Source organism: Vipera ursinii (genome assembly GCF_947247035.1).
Source record: "Vipera ursinii genome assembly, chromosome: 6".
In the NCBI taxonomy this organism is placed as follows: Eukaryota; Metazoa; Chordata; class Lepidosauria; order Squamata; family Viperidae; genus Vipera; species Vipera ursinii.
In genome coordinates, this window is record NC_139515.1 from 57,341,515 (window position 1) to 57,357,510 (window position 15,996).

The window sequence follows — 15,996 nt, forward strand, 5'->3', positions numbered from 1 at the left end:
CAGTTCTGTTACAAGCTTTTCCTTTCTTTAATTTCACAGAAACCCAACCTATCTATTTTTCTTTCATCAATTTCATTAATTACTGCTCTTTAGGATTTATTCTTCTTACATTCCAAGTTGTGCCCTTCCATATGCTATGATAGATATGGGCCATAGATATTGACTCTGCTACCCATCATGGTTTTGTTCAATTCACTCTTTCACATAACATTTTTAATAATGTAGAGAAAATAAAATTAAATTCCTAGCCTTAAGTTACTTAAGTTATTTAAATTACTAGCCTTATTAGACTACTATAGGGTCTTCTGCTTGTGCAAAGGGTTGGACTAGAAGACCTCTAAGGTCCCTTCCAACTCTGTTATTCTGTTATTCTGCCTTGATCGTATCTGTGCCATGTGTAGCATTCCTTGGTACCAATAAAGTCTATAATGGTCAGGTTGTTTGAGATTTTTTAGGCCACTATGCCAGAACTGCAACTACAACCCAAACCCAGTGTTACCTCAAACATGCTTAGAATCTCTAATCTAGTGACTACTTTGTAACCTATGGGTCTTCAAACCTGGCCTTTTTATGACTTGTGGACTTCAACTCCCAGAATTTCTCAGCCAGACATGCTGGCTGAGGAATTCTGGGCGTTGAAGTCCACAAGTCATAAAAGGGCCAGGTTTGAAGATCCCGGTTGTAACCCAACCTATTGCTGCCTGCATCCCACTGATTAGCATATGCAGTGCACTGTGTAGCAAGTGATTTCCTTTTTTAAAAAAATTGAAAACAACCTTAGTCGCTTTGAGACCACGGAGGCCAGGAAAGGAATTCTACATTTATCCTGTTCTATTGCTGCTGATTTGGAAGTAATATATTTTGGTGAGGATCCAGTACAAGCGTTGTGCATCTGTTAAAAAGCTTTCATACTTACAAATAAGACAAAAATAAAATAAAATAATGATAAGAAAAATATAGTGATATTCTAGCACCAATAACAACAATAAACTTTCCTGTCCATTAACCCACAAAGAAAAGCAATTATTACTGTGTTGATCCTCTCAATCTTTTCAGAACAACTCTTTTAGCAGCTTAGTTAGATCATGCATCTTTCTTTGGAATACCTGAGTAGGTGCTCAGATTAGTAAAAATAATTATAAATCTATAACTAAACTCTATCTGATCAAAATTTAGCTAAAATTCCCCTTCCAATAACCCATAAGTTCAATAACCATTCCATGCCAAAACTGTTGGTTCTCCCCTATTTTGTACTCTGAGTAAGAACTGGGAAAAGTCACATGCTCTAGCAATAACAAGATGCCTTTTGCAAATCAGACAGAGCTTGTGTCAAAAACCTAGAATTACAAATGTAAAGATCTGCATTCTAAGGTCAAATTTCACATAAGGAGACTGCTTTTGTCACAATAAATAAATATGAATTTCACAGCTGTCTTGGAGGCTCACATCCCCTTTCCACATTGTCACAGAACGTACAACAGCATACTGTACATAGTTCTCTTGATTTTCATCATAAATAAAATATTCCAATGCAGAGCATAGTAATATCTGTGGACCTACAGCACATCCTCAGTATATTTCCTTTTAGACAATCTGGAGGGCTAAACAAGCAATTTATCCAAAGAAGAAAAGAAAGAACCCAATTTTTCCCCCATACTTGTTTATGAAACAAGACCAGGAAATTTCTAAAAGATTTCAGGTACGACCAATGTCTGCTCCAAGACCACACAGAACAATGGAGAAAGTAGGAACCCTCTACACACAATCATTCTGTGCACAAAAGTAAAACACAAAAGTATTATCTAAAGCTGCGGGATCTCCTTGTCCCACACCCTCTAGGTTTCTCAAGCCCTAGAAATTATTGGCTGACTGGATCAATGGCAGTAGAATCTGTTGAGAGGTGAGCCAGTCAAAGATTCCTTCCCCACCCATGGGACTGACTATCCAGCTGACGTCAGAAATTTGACTTCATCTCCTGGCACTAGAATGTTATATTTATAACAGCACCAGGAGTAGTGGAACTGGAATAGGCGTGCCCAACTCCTTTATCCCCCCTGTTTTCTCTATTTGCTTTGAAAGCTTCCCAGGAGAGTGTGAGAGCAATTCTCTGCTTGTCCATGCAAGGACAGAAAAGAAGCAAGAGCAGAGATTATTTTTCAAGTGGACAGTGCAGGCATATTCCTTTGCTGTTGACTACAACTCTTCTTCTCCTCTGAACTGGATCACAGGCAAGGTAAGTCCATGCCAAAGTTTTATTATGGGAGTACTAGAGCACACTAATTCTAGTAACTGGAACAATAAGGGTGGATCTCTCTCAAGCTTACCAAAGACATCATGTTATATTGCCTCCTTTACCTGATACACTTAGTTTAATAGAGGATGTAATATCAGGTTCAGCAAAGTTTTTAAGAACTTTCCATATTCCAACTTCTGAAAACCATCTAAGACTATTTTAAGGATTAATGGATAGAAGAGAGTATTGTGCTAGGGAGAGGCAGGGAGTCATTCAGGCTCAGGTTGAGGTTTTCATTGATGATATCTAACCAGTTATAATCTTTTGTATTTTATCTTCATTTTATACAGTTATTGGGAAGGTAAATTTCCTATTTTTCCGAAACTTTTTGCTGAGTAGCTTGGATAAAGAGAAGACAGGGAAGGGGAGAATAATAGAAAACTCTTTACAGTCATATGATTTTGTAGCATTCATTGAAGCCTGGATCTTTCACAGTAATTTTATGTTTATTTCACAAAATGATCTACAAGAAAAAAAGTCATGTCTGGGAGCACAGTGAGGTATGATATAGCACCAGTCTCAAGTAAGGAGGCATCCAGAGTAACACTGATTTGGGGACATCTATACTTCTCAAAAGCTTTTCAAGCAAAACTCTATATGAGTTGAGTGCTCAATATCTTTAGGATCATCGTCTCCAGATACAATGTTAGACAATCTGGCAAGGAGAAGATGCAGCAGGTCTCGGCCCCTAGAAATTTTAGGGGTGGGAACCCAGAAAATGGCGTTCTTAGTGGCAGCCTACTCTCTCTCAACAGCTTCCCCTTGGAGGTTGGGTGGCTTCCTCCCTTTCTTTCATCTTTTAGGACTTATAAAGAGTGAATTTTATGGAAGATTTCAGATTGCCCATCCTGACTCCCAACAGCTTCCCCTTGGAGGTTGGGTGGCTTCCTCCCTTTCTTTCATCTTTTAGGACTTATAAAGAGTGAATTTTATGGAAGATTTCAGATTGCCCATCCTGACTCCATTCAAGATTTAAAGATTTAACATTTCAAGCATTTTACATTTTTATTGTTTTTTTAAATGTATCATCGTAGACCACCTTCAGCCATTGAAAGAGGTGATATACAATCACAATAAATAAATAAATAAATAAATAAATAAATAAATAAATAAATAAATAAATAAATAAATAAATATTCTCTGTTGCCATCTAATGGCCATCAGGATTTTATAGCTCAAATCTTGAGGGTGCGAGAGGTAGCAAATTTAAAGTATAGAGACTGATTTGTTTCTGTTAACCTGTTTGCATTCTACCAACGTAAGGCAGGGATCAAACCACTGTCCTTTTTAATAAGATGGAGATAAAAAAGAATCATAATTTGTAGACTGACATATATTAATATAAGAAAGTTGGCCTGTGATTTTGGAGAGGATTTGTGTGTGAAAGAGGATTGAGTTATTGATATCAGTTTTAGCTTTCTTAGATCTGTTAGGCTTGTGCTACAGAAATCAATGGATATCACATTTCCATTTGTCAGTAGAGTGCTCTTGAAATTCAGGTGGGGTTTTGAAAAAATCAAGATGTCAGTTATGATTGTGTGATCAAAGTCCACTCATTTTATCCAAAGGTCACATGCTACTGTACCTGCCATTTTGATATTTTTGCCCTCCCCCACAGGGGCTTCTGTGTTTTATGGAGTCAATTAGTGGCAGGTGTAACCCAGTGTTCAAAGCCCTGTTCCATTTTATATACGTGTTTTGCATGCATCTCATGCATGTAAAAAAGGGTGGGGCTTTGATTACTTAGACACGCCTGCCATTTTTGTTATTCATCTGCCCTGGATGTCTCTGACCTGTTGCTGCCCTCTTTGTTTATAGGGGCTGCTCCTGTTCCTTCAGAAAAGAAGAGGTTATCATTTCCAACAAAGCCATGGTCTTTGACGGATCGGGTTATTCTTAAATTATAGAGATCCTTGTAGCGTTTTCCTGCTATTTCTTCTCCTGTGTAGAAAAATATGGACTTCATAAAAAGATGTGGCTTTTTATTGCAGTAAGGGCCTTTCATATGGGACCATTCTTAGCTTAACTGACCCATCTCCATTCCATTATAAATCACTTGATTTATTTTACAGTAAAATCTGTCTGACTGTCTAATTTGTTCTTTTTTTAACATATATTTATAACTCCAGATTTGCCTTATTTTCCACAGGTTTTCTTTTAAGATAAGCCACCTGAAGTGCCATGTCTACTACTGAAGCCCCCAAAGGCTGTGGCAACATACACAGTGACTACTATTTCCTCTGCAATACCAGTGTTTATTGGGGGATTATTCTGGAAGCTCTGGCAGCAGCTGGTGTGATTGCCACAATCATCCTCATTCTGGTGCTTTTATGTTTTATCAGTAAGACCCAAGACAATACAAAACGCAGCCTGATCCCAATCCAGTTCCTCTTCCTCTTAGGCACTCTAGGAATTTTTGGCCTCACATTTGCTTTTATCATCAGGCTCAATGAGCAAACTGCTCCCACTCGTTTCTTCCTTTTTGGGGTCCTCTTTGCCCTCTGCTTTTCCTGCCTTCTGGCTCATGCCTTGGACCTCGTCAAGTTGGTGAGAGGAAGACGTCCATTTTCAGCATTAGGGTTGCTGGTTATGGTCCTTGGTTTGACTATTGTACAAGCAATTATAGCCATACAGTATGTAGTAGTCAATATCAAAGCCTTGAAGAAACTACACAATGTGATGGATCTGCATAGTCAAAGAGAATTTGTTTTAATTCTCATCTACGTATTATTCCTGATGTTTCTCCTCTGCGTAGTTTCCATGTTTGTGTTTTGTGGTTCATACAAGAGGTGGAAGAGGCATGGTGTCTACTTATTCCTCACAGCCTTGGTCTCCATAGGCATTTGGGTGGCATGGATTGCTATTTTGATGCATGGCATCAGTGCTTTAGGTGACCCATCAGAATGGAATGATCCTCTCATTGGGGTTGCTCTGATAGTAAATGGCTGGGCTTTCCTGATTCTGTATGCAATACCTGAACTCTGTGTCCTCACTGCTCCACTGAAGCCTGGAGACTACCCTCAGGAGAATAATACTTGCCAGCCAAAGGGCATGAAAAAAACCTATGGAGTAGAAAATCAAGGTTATGCTCAGGAAGACAACACACAAGGTAAGACAACAACTAGAAAAAAAATGCTAGCTGAAAGAAAATGCTTCATGCAAAAGATTCATAATACTATTCAAAAAGCTAACATTACTAATGAATAACATATACAGTAAATAGATCATTAAGCATTAATTCAACTACTGAATGTAGTAATAATCTTTAAGTATACACAACAAGGCCTTTATTCTGCAGTGGATTTATTTGAGATGATGATGATGAAGAAGAAGAAACAATAATAAATTAACCTTATGTACCTTGATTCAACAAATTGCTTAATCACTTATCGTGTATTAGAAAAACATAAGAAAATATCATTTTTGCTATTTTAATATACAGTGAAAAGCACATTAAAATTTTATGCAAGATTTCATCAATTAAAACCTAACTGTTTATTAATCAGCCAAGGTTTTAATTGAACAACTTATTAATTGAAATATGCAACTTTATTAAAAAAAATCCCTGATAAATTAATCTGTAACCAGAATTAATTAAAACATTATTTGTTGAACTGTTTGAAAGGCTTTAGTTGAACCTTTTGTTGGCATGAAAAGATAAATCAGTGGCAGATACACATTGTGACTGTCTAAATATTTCATTTGTTTAAAGAAGAGATAGGATATCTAAAATTGTTCAGAGGCATCAATAACAAGGACTTTTTTGTAAGAATCCTTTGCAAGAATTACTCATTCACCTTATTTCAATAGACACAAGAATACCTTATGAATAGCATACATGCAACAAGAGTTGGACTAAATGAGGAAGATTTTAGATTTATATGCAAGTCCTGCCTCCAAACGTCTCATGGGCTTGTCTTACCATTTTTGCTATCAAATCTTCATAGTTGTACTCAGATTCAACCTTCCAATGTGTCCCTCAACCATCATCTCACCCCATTTGATTTGCAGCAAAAAAGAAGGTGAAAGGGACATTTTCCACATTAGTTGGAAAGCCCTGGAACTGGGGTAAAGTTGATGGTATGGGGTAGGGAAGGGGTGTTTCAGGACTTGGCAGATGGCATATGACTCATTTTGCCAAGTGGTCATATATTCATTATAACTCTCTAAGAATAGATTTCAAAAATAGGTAATACAAAATGACCTTGTTCAACCTAGCGACATCCAGAGGTGTTAAGATGGCACAATTGAAATGTACTGGGAATTAAGCATCCACAGCAATGCTCACTGGCTTCAAAATGACAGAAGTGGCTCTTTTTATATCACGGCAATGTGTGCAGTAGATGTTGAAAAGGGGTGAGGCTTTGATTGCTCAGTTGTTCCTGTCATTTTGAAGCCTCCTGGTAATTCTGAAACCATAGTCCCAATAAATTATGTTTATTTATTTATTTTATTTATTCAGTAGACATGTGAAGCATGGCAGGTTGGGAAAAGCTGGCATAAATATTCATGCCAGATATTGGTATTTTGAACCAAACTAAATCTATTTATTTACTGTATACTGATTCTAAGACTCATTGCCTGTTTCCCTTTTTGCATTTCTTTCATCCTTACAAAAGAAAATACTGGCACATATGTCCCTTATTCAACTCATTTTCAACTGAAGGTAAATGAAACAACTTTTCTTTCATTAGAGTAATAATCAAGTGCTCTGGGAGGAAATTTTAACATGTTTAGAAAGTTAGACACCTGGGGAAAATAGGTGATATTCGTATAGACTTATTAGTTAATAAGTTGCTTTTGATGTGATAACTAGATATAATATTTTTATGTAGATAAAAAGAACAGTTTCCTGAGCAGAAAAGAGTAAACGGTTTGTAAAGTGCTTTAAAGTGCTTATAAAATGCTTGATAAAAATTGATTCTGGGCCCTAGTACAAGTTATTTGATTAAGCTTATAACAGCAAATATTGCCCTCAGAATATGTTCAGAGGTAAAGTGTGGTTTCAGAGAGAAATGATATGTTTCCTAGTTACCTTTCTTTATGTCTAGTGTTATCAGGTAGCTCTAGGCTACAAAAACTTAGGTAAACACCAGACAATAGCTTAGTTACTGTATTTTTTTATCATACAGATGTTATATGCCTAGATCTGTCAATCATACTTATATGTACTTTGTAGATTTTTCTGTAGTAATTTATCAAGCTCAGCATTTTTGTTGTTGTCTTTAAAGTACTAGCTAATAATGGTACTATGGAGGCTATTGAAGGCAACCAAAAGCAAGTTTAAAAAAAAGTCGCTGAGACCTTTCCTTCTTGATATTTAATGAGATAATAAACATTGCCACTCTGTCTTTGAAGGAGAAAGGTCCACTCTTCATAGGTTATTCAGGATCCTCTCTTCTAGGAGCTTAAGAGTGAACTAATAAGACTGTGCCTTTTAGGGATAGATGTTATTACGGTACTTTATAATCTCAAAGTTACAATTCTCTTTTTTTTCCAGAACCTTGAGCCTCAACAGGACTTCTCCATTCCCCGCCCTAAAACACGGCCCAGTCCATACCAAGGGTATTCTGGAGGGAAAGATATCAAAAAATAGCATCACAATGAAGAAAGAGAAGCAATGCTGAGTTGACTGAAGTGTTGGTATAGCAGTGCTTCAGTTTTGCAAAATCAGGGACACTGATCACATTGCAGTGGATGAAGGAAAATTGTTTTTGTTTTCTTCTGTATGTCTTCCGGCTCAGCACACTTAGCACTTTATACCTCTGAATTTAGTAATAAACCTCTTTTGCTTTTTTTTTTCACATGTCTTTTCCTCACACAATTATAACTACCCTCCCTCAAATCTTTATTAATTGAGCCTTCACCCTTGATCCACATGTGGGGATGGGAGGTTTGAAGTGGGATTCTTCCTCTGTGTTAATTGGTTCCCTGTGTAATTTTGACTCCTTATTCACAGGGGTTCCAAATTATTTTCTATGTATGGGGAATTTAGACCCTGTTTTAGATTTCTCACCATGATGGTTGGGAAGCAGCATAGCTACCATGGAAGGACGTTCTTCCCGTCAATTAGAATAGAGCTGGAAGGGACCTTGGAGGTCTTCTAGTCCAACCATCTGCTCAAGCAGGAGATGTTATAACGATCACATATGAACTGGTCACCTTATGAAAATGATGATGACTCTGAGGTCTATCAAGATTTCTTTCTCCCAACTATTTGTCTGAACTCAGTTTTCCTCAGCAGACAGATTTCTCCCCAGTCCTAGGGGTTGCTGAACAGAAGCAGGGAGCTTGCTGGCCATTACTAGTCTTTGAATTAACTATAGTTAACTATTTATTTTGCTTTCTAAAGCACTGAAATTAGGAGGATGATCATCATGATGTTTAAAATACAATTTCATGACCTATTTATAAAAAAGGGGGTCTGGTAAGGCAGTCATAAGAGGAGGATAGCCTTCGGTTTAAGTCTGATTTATAGCTTTCCACAGTGTATAGTAATGGGAACTATTCATTTTCACTACCATTCTTAGCCTATATTGCCTGGGATGAAAGGAGATGACACATCTGGGAAGTACTAGACTGGGGAAGCTTGCAACAATGAGATAGATAAGTCAAGATGGTAAGAACTGGTGAAATGGTTGCAATGGAAGCAATTAACCCTGTAGTATGTAATTCCTGAGAATAAGCCTTATTATATATAACCTTTGCCAATATGTATAAGTAAAATGTATGGTATACCAGATACTCTAAGAACAGCAAATAATAAGAACCTTAAAAATGATTTAAATTTTAGAGAGAAACAGAATGAAAAAAACCTTGGCTGAAGTCAGTGACACCAAAACCTTTTACATTGCTTGACATTTATAGGAGACTCAGACAAGTGTTTACATTTCCCCACTGAAATTAATGGGAAACACAAGTATATGATATTCTGTATTTTGTGGGAAAGCAGTCGGAGGGGATTTGTTTATATGCTTTTGTCTACCTTATGTAATATTTATTTATATAGTTCTTATATTACCTTGAATATAGGTACACATATAATAAATATATATATTGTATGTGTTCGTACCCCGTCCTTTTGTTAATTCCTTTTCAAGTGGTATGGTCTACTAAACAAATGGACTCTGTGCACTTGCAATGCACTCTACTCATTTATGATGTACAGAGAGTTCATCACAAAGCTATTAGCATATTGTAGAACACATTATTAAAGATTATCATCCATGGAGCAACTTTGCATGACCTGAATTTTTGCCAAGCTTGCCAAGAAAAATATCTGGGTGATGTTGGTGAAACCTTTGCTGAAATTAAAATATTGCATCTGTGGATATAATATTCCTCTAATCCACTAGTTAGTATTTGTAAAAAGAAAAAAAAGAGACAAAACAGGAAGGATACAAAGCTAGTTTGACATGCCTTGTTCTTGAGTGCCATAGAGTTGCTGTCCTCATAGGAGACCCCTAGGCCATTGAGGTCAAGGCCCCTGCATCATGCAGGTATCGAAACCAAACCAGGAGTGTGAAGTGACTGTTTTGCCTCCATCTAAACCAGTGATAGATTCAGGCAGTTTGCACCAGTTCGGCAGTACCGGTAGCTAATTTTTTGTTTCCAGGCCCAGAATGGACTTCCAGAAGAGGCATCCACACAGAGAACTGGTTGTTCACGTATTTGAATCCCACCACTGATCTAAATATATTGGATGTCAGCCCTGATCTGAAAACATCAAGGAATGGCACATACATCGTGACACTTTCTTGTTGTAACTCTAACTATGGTGCAATTTTCTGAAGATATATTCTTATTCTGTTAAAGAAATAATTAAAAAGTCAACCAGCCATACCTCTTATGAGACATGCAGCTCCTGGCTATGGAAAGGTTGCCGTTCCCTAGTTTAAAGGGTGCATTGGTTATAGCATGTTATAGCATTGGTTAAGAAGGCCCAGCAGAGATTATATTTCTTGAGACTTTTCAGGAAACAACAACTGAATGTAAAACTGTTGGTGACCTTCTACCATTGCTCCATAGAGAGCATTCTAACCTATTGCATTTGTGTGTGGTTTGCTTGCCGCACAGTAGCAAATAGGAAAGCGCTCCAGAAGGTCATTACCATTACCCAGAGGATTATTGGCTCCCTTTTCTCCCACCCATCCCCAGACAAACTGAAATTCCCGCTGTCTTAGGAAAGCTCAAAACATTTTTAAAGATTCATCTCATCCAGGACATTCTTTTTTTTTTTGAACTATTACCATCTGGCAGACGGTACAGGATAAGAAAAACAAAGACAAATAGGCTGAAAAATTGTTTTTATCTCAGAACTGTAACCATATTAAATACCACTGAATAGTGCTTTTTACTTGTGTGGACAGCACTTAATTTCGTTGTGAGTTACACAGTGACAGTAAAGATATTCTATTCATTTTATATAAAGGCTGCAGGAAAAAAAGGCAGATCATTCTCTGGCATTAAGTTCAGAGGTTTCTTTCATCAAGTCATTATCATCTACAAATAAACATCCTATAAACTGGCTGGACTGAGATTGTTTTCGTTTCAGGAAAAATAAACTTGTAAATGTGTGTACCCGAAGTGATACCCCTCTGAACTCTTTCTAGAGTCTCAACATCTTTTTTACATCGTGGTGACCAAAACTGGATGCAGTATTCCAGGTGTGGCCTTACCAAGGCATTGTAAAGTGGTATTAATACTTCACGTGATCTTGATTCTATCCCTCTGTTAATGCAGCCTAGCACTGTGTTGGCTTTTTTGGCAGCTGCAGCACATTGCTGGCTCATATTTAAGTGACTGTCCACTAGGACTCCAAGATCCCTCTCATAGTTACTACTGTTGAACAAGGTACCACCTATACTATACCTATGCATTTGTTTTTTCCTGCCTAAATGTAGAACCTTACTTTTTTCACCACTGAATTTCATTTTGTTAGATGGCACCCAGTGTTCAAGTCTGTCCAGATCCTTCTGTATCTTAAGCCTGTCTTCTGGAGTGTTGGCTATTCCTGCCAGGTTGGTGTCGTCTGCAAATTTGATGAGTTCCTCAGGTGTTCCCTCATCTAAATTGTTGATTAAGATGTTGAAGAGCACAGGGCCCAGAACAGAGCCCTGGGCCACCCCACTACACACTTCCCTCCATGTAGATGCAGTTCCTTTGAGGACCACACACTGAGTACAGCCTGTCAGCCAGCTACAAATCCATCTGGTGGTGATGCTGTCTAACCCACATTTTTCTATATTATCAAGTAGTAGGTTGTGGTCTACTTTATCAAATGCCTTACTGAAGTCCAAGTAAATTATATCCACAGCATTCTCTGGTCCACTAATTTCGTCACTTGGTCAAAGAATGCAATAAGATTTGTCTGGCATGATCTGTTTTTGACAAACCCATGTTGGCTTTTAGTATTGCCTGAAATGATCATCTGTAGGCAAACCATGTTACAAATGCCCCATGAATTGCTTTGGGGATTGATGCACCTAATAAAACTGGTTAAATAAATATACAAGTCCATTTTCTCTTCCTTCTTAATTTGCATTTGGTTTTCCCCACTTGCTCTCAGTCTCTAGGATTCCTCCTAACTTGCTCTCCATGTGGCTTTCCCAGCTTCTCTTTTGATTCATTCTCTGTATCTTTGCAATTTTTAGGGGTCTTCCACAGGTCTTGGAAAAGAATCCTCCTTTCCCTCCCCCCCCCTTTAAAATCAACATATTGCTATATGGTAATCAAAACAAATGTATGTTGTTTGTTTTACCATAGTGATTACAGGTAGTATTGCATTATGCAACAAATATTTTCATCACTTTTATTTTAAAGCAAATGAACAGAAAAAGAGCCAAGCCAAAATATTTGATAGGGTTTGGCTAGATAATATTAAGGGCAAATCAAATAATCTAAACTGGAATCTTCAAACATTTTTGATAATGGGCTAGTGCAGGTTAATCATAATTCTCACCTTGCCATTTGCTGAAATTAATTCTCAAAAGAAACTGTCTGGAGCTCTAACTAATATACCAGCACACCACTTTTGTATAAATAGTTTTGTGTGAATACTGGACAGCAATTTTTTTCAAATGTTTTTCTTCCTGAAAAACTTCCAATGATTATGATACTTCAAACTGAAACAAAATAATTTCAAAATGACCATATCATGTGGGCCTCTTGAGAAATATGAAATTAACGTTTAATGACTATATTTAATTGTATAATGTTTCTGACATGCAACATGCGTTCAAAAGGGCTAAAGGTATTTTGTTGCTGATTTTTATTTGTACTCAGTGTCCAATGCATTTCACTACAGTTTGCAATATTAGTCAGCCAGCACTGATGGATTCCAGTTGACCTGATACTGTTTTTCCATTTTGGAAATGTCTTATTAAAACTTTTCACCATGTTTGTGACTGACTGCACCTAGATTTTAAGGAAAGAAGTCTAAGTGTGAATGCAGAAAATGAATCTTCAGTGATATGTTGATGTCTGATATGGTCTGATATGCTGTAAGAAGTTTGTAAACCAGCTGAATGTAATTTGGTGCTCTGTAATGACATCCTTGAATCTTTCCAAGCAATTTGCTCTGACTCTACTAACAGATTGTTCTGTCCCAGCCTATGTGAATCCTTGTTATTCTCACAAGGAGAAACCCCTCTTCCAAGAAATAGGCAGAAACTGCAAGAAAAACCCAACCCCTTTTATTCTCACAGGCCTGAGTCAATGTCCAAGGCAAACAAACACAGTCCACAGAAACTTGATCCTCAACATGAACGGTTGCCTTCGGCAACGAGCACCTCCCACACCTTCCCTTTTATAATTCAGCCAAGGTGTGGCTTCCTGATGCCTTCTCCTTTGCCTTTGGAGCTGCCCCATTGCATTCCTCCATCCTACTCACTTCTCTTACCAGTGCTTTTGTGCATCCTGGATTTGTCCCAACTGTGCTTAATCACTGTCCAACTCGGGCTCCCAGCACAGCTGTGTCTCAGCCTGAGCACGAGTAGAGGGGCCAGGCTCCTTATCTGACTGTAAGTCTTGGAGCTCCTCAGAGCCTTCCTCTGACTGTAATGTCACTCCAGGCCCCTCCTCCTCATCTGATTCCTCAGACTCAGCTGCGGGATCCACTGGCTGGCGAGGAATCCCAACACAGATCTTTGAATCACTTGTCACTGATGGTGTATCTGATCTGTGAACAACAAAAATGCCTTCCTTAATCAGTTATTCTTGGAAACATCTGTCTCAAGTAATGAAAACCTTCACCTTCCTTGTTCATCCCCCTCACAAAACTTTTCATTAGTTCCAGTTCGATGTGAAGTGGATGCAAAAATATGGTTCATGTATCATGTTTATGTATCATACAGGTTTATGTATCATACAGAGCCTTGGTGGAGCAGTGGGCTAATGCCTCCTTAAGTTACACCATGCCTGCAATTAGTGCAGGTTCGCATCCCACCAGGCTCAAGGTTGACTCAGCCTTCCATCCTTCCGAGGTAGGTAAAATGAGGACCCAGATTGTTGGGGGCAATTAAGCTGACTTTGTAATAATGCCGCTTGGGGGTGTGTGTGAAAGCCCTAATAAGCAGGCATATACATAGAATGAAGGCTACTGCTAAGCTTGTAAAGCCGCCCTGAGTCTTCGGAGAAGGGCGGGATATAAATGGAATTAAAATAAAAAAATAAAATAAAATAAATGTTTTTCTGTCTGGAACCAAATTCTTTTGAAGTGACCATTTCTTTTAAATGTATTATTTATTAACAGAATAACAGAATTGGAAGGGACCTTGGAGGTCTTCTAGTCTAAACCCCCTGCTTAAGCAAGAGACCCTATAACATTCCAGACAAATGGCTGTCCAATCTCTTCTTAGAAACTTCCATTGTTGGAGCACTCACAACTTCTCACTGTTAGGAAATTTCTCCTTAGTTCTAGGTTGCTTCTCTCCTTGATAAGTTTCCATCCATTGCTTCTTGTCCTGCCTTCAGGTGCTTTGGAGAATAGGCCAATGCGATCTTCTTTGTGGCAGTTCTCATCAACTCTACAAAGTGATTCTATATATATGTATGCCTATGTATATGCATGTTTATATTTTGTATTTCTGGACCACTCATCTCCCTCAAAGAGGGACTCTGGGCAGAGCACACTACAACATCAAATTGTAAAATGGTATATTAGAATTAAAATGCTCAAATTAAAATCTAAAAGATTATAAAATAACAAGAAATCTAAGTATCAAAATCTTTCATTTAGAAACACAAAGAAAGAAAATGAACGTATATTATCTGGAGGTGCCTATATTATCTGGAGCTATCCCAAAATGCTGGTTTTTCCATTTCTGACCCATTTCTCAACAATGAGGTCTTTTTCTACCAGTCTTTTATGGCTACAACTGTTTCCCAGGGTTTCAAAAGCTACCTGACTCTCTTCCCATATTTTTGATTAATGAACCCCGGAAGGCAAATAACGTAACTCTCTTGCATGGCTGTTCCATTTGCATATGTAACAACAGTACGTGGTATATCCAAGCTGCATTCCAAGCAGCAGAATTGCTACTTTTAGATCTCCACAGATATTCCAGATGTACTTGGTGTACTGAAGGTACTTCAACGACAGTTCTATGTGTTCGTATGTTTCTTTTATGTGTGCAGCATAGTAAACAGGAACCAATCTGCCAAAACACAAGATTTGACTTTTTTTAAAAAAATAAATAAGATGTGTTAGAAAAGATACTGCCAGAGTCCTTTAGATTTTTTACAAGCCATTTGTGTTATGCTGCACCACTTTCCCCTTGGCAGAATATAACTGTAATGTATTGGCCTTAATTGCTGAATTCAGTTGAATGATTGCTTAACGGCTCTGTTTGTTTGAAATCCAGACTGCTTGTCTCCAGGGCTGTTAACTGTGTTTTTGCGCAGGAATTACTGCTTTAATTCTATTGGTTGCCGCCTAGTGGCAATCCGTACAAATAGTAGTTTAGCAGCAGTTAGTGCTGCTTCTGTGGTTACTGTTTGCTGTTTCACTGCTCTGCCTCATCAATGCCAACTGAACCCAAAACATAACAATACCCCAGGATAATAAAACAGGATATATTATTACAAAGGCTTCATGGGAAATCCCTGCATTAAATGAAAATGGAAAGCTATACATTACAAAAGTTTTTTTAAAAAAAATTAGGTGGAATAACACTGGAGTCTTACAAGTGAGGCAGGACATTTGTTGTCTCCACCATTCCTGCAGACCTGGGAAGTCAAAAGTAATTCTATGGCCTGGATTTCATAACTTTGAGGCCAGTACTTTGTTGGGAAGTCATTGCTAGAGAACAAGCATGAGCTTGTTGTAGAATGAACACACATACAAAATGGGTGTCTTTGATATAACTTAAAATAATAGTAAAAAAGGCATTGTGTGACCAGCATCAGCCCCATTTCTCAGTAAATTTACATTAGTCCAGAACTGAGTCTAAACCTCTTTGCTGCTGTCAACTGCTGCCCTTGCTCAGTGTCTGGGTGGCTCTGAGCAGACAATCAAGGCCCCAGATTATCTCTGTTACTCTGGTACCATTCTCTAGCAGTTTCAGCCAAGAATTCACACACAGAAGGAAGGGGTAAGATATCCATTTGAGACCCTGGAAATCATGAGACCCTGTTACTATCCACATCATTTTCAAAGCACTTTAACTTCTTTTGACCCCAAAATAGAAGGATTCAAGAGGACA

General features: G+C 38.0%; 1 protein-coding gene across 2 annotated transcripts; it reads left to right on the forward strand.

The window, feature by feature from the left end:
- The first annotated feature begins 2,143 nt into the window (after positions 1-2,143).
- On the forward strand, positions 2,144-9,187 carry GPRC5A (G protein-coupled receptor class C group 5 member A). Of its 2 annotated transcripts, XM_083366751.1 has the most exons (5): positions 2,913-3,061; positions 3,169-3,350; positions 4,443-5,402; positions 6,913-6,959; positions 7,794-9,187. In XM_083366751.1, the coding sequence occupies exons 3-5, from the start codon at positions 4,475-4,477 to the stop codon at positions 7,887-7,889; spliced, it is 1,071 nt and encodes a 356-aa protein (XP_083222877.1). In that variant the 5' UTR covers positions 2,913-3,061; positions 3,169-3,350; positions 4,443-4,474; the 3' UTR covers positions 7,890-9,187. The 2 variants fall into 2 exon arrangements, with proteins under 2 accessions (XP_083222878.1, XP_083222877.1); XM_083366752.1 differs by lacking the exons at positions 2,913-3,061; positions 3,169-3,350 and adding an exon at positions 2,144-2,233.
- Positions 9,188-15,996: the final 6,809 nt, after the last annotated feature.

Coding starts and splice junctions, on each gene's coding strand:
- GPRC5A (XM_083366752.1), top strand. CDS start 4,475: ATGTCTACTACTGAAGCCCCCAAAGGCTGTGGCAACATACACAGTGAC. Junction 5,403..6,912: donor TCAGGAAGACAACACACAAG/GTAAGACAACAA, acceptor TCCTTACAAAAG/AAAATACTGGCACATATGTC. Junction 6,960..7,793: donor CAACTCATTTTCAACTGAAG/GTAAATGAAACA, acceptor TTTTTTTTCCAG/AACCTTGAGCCTCAACAGGA.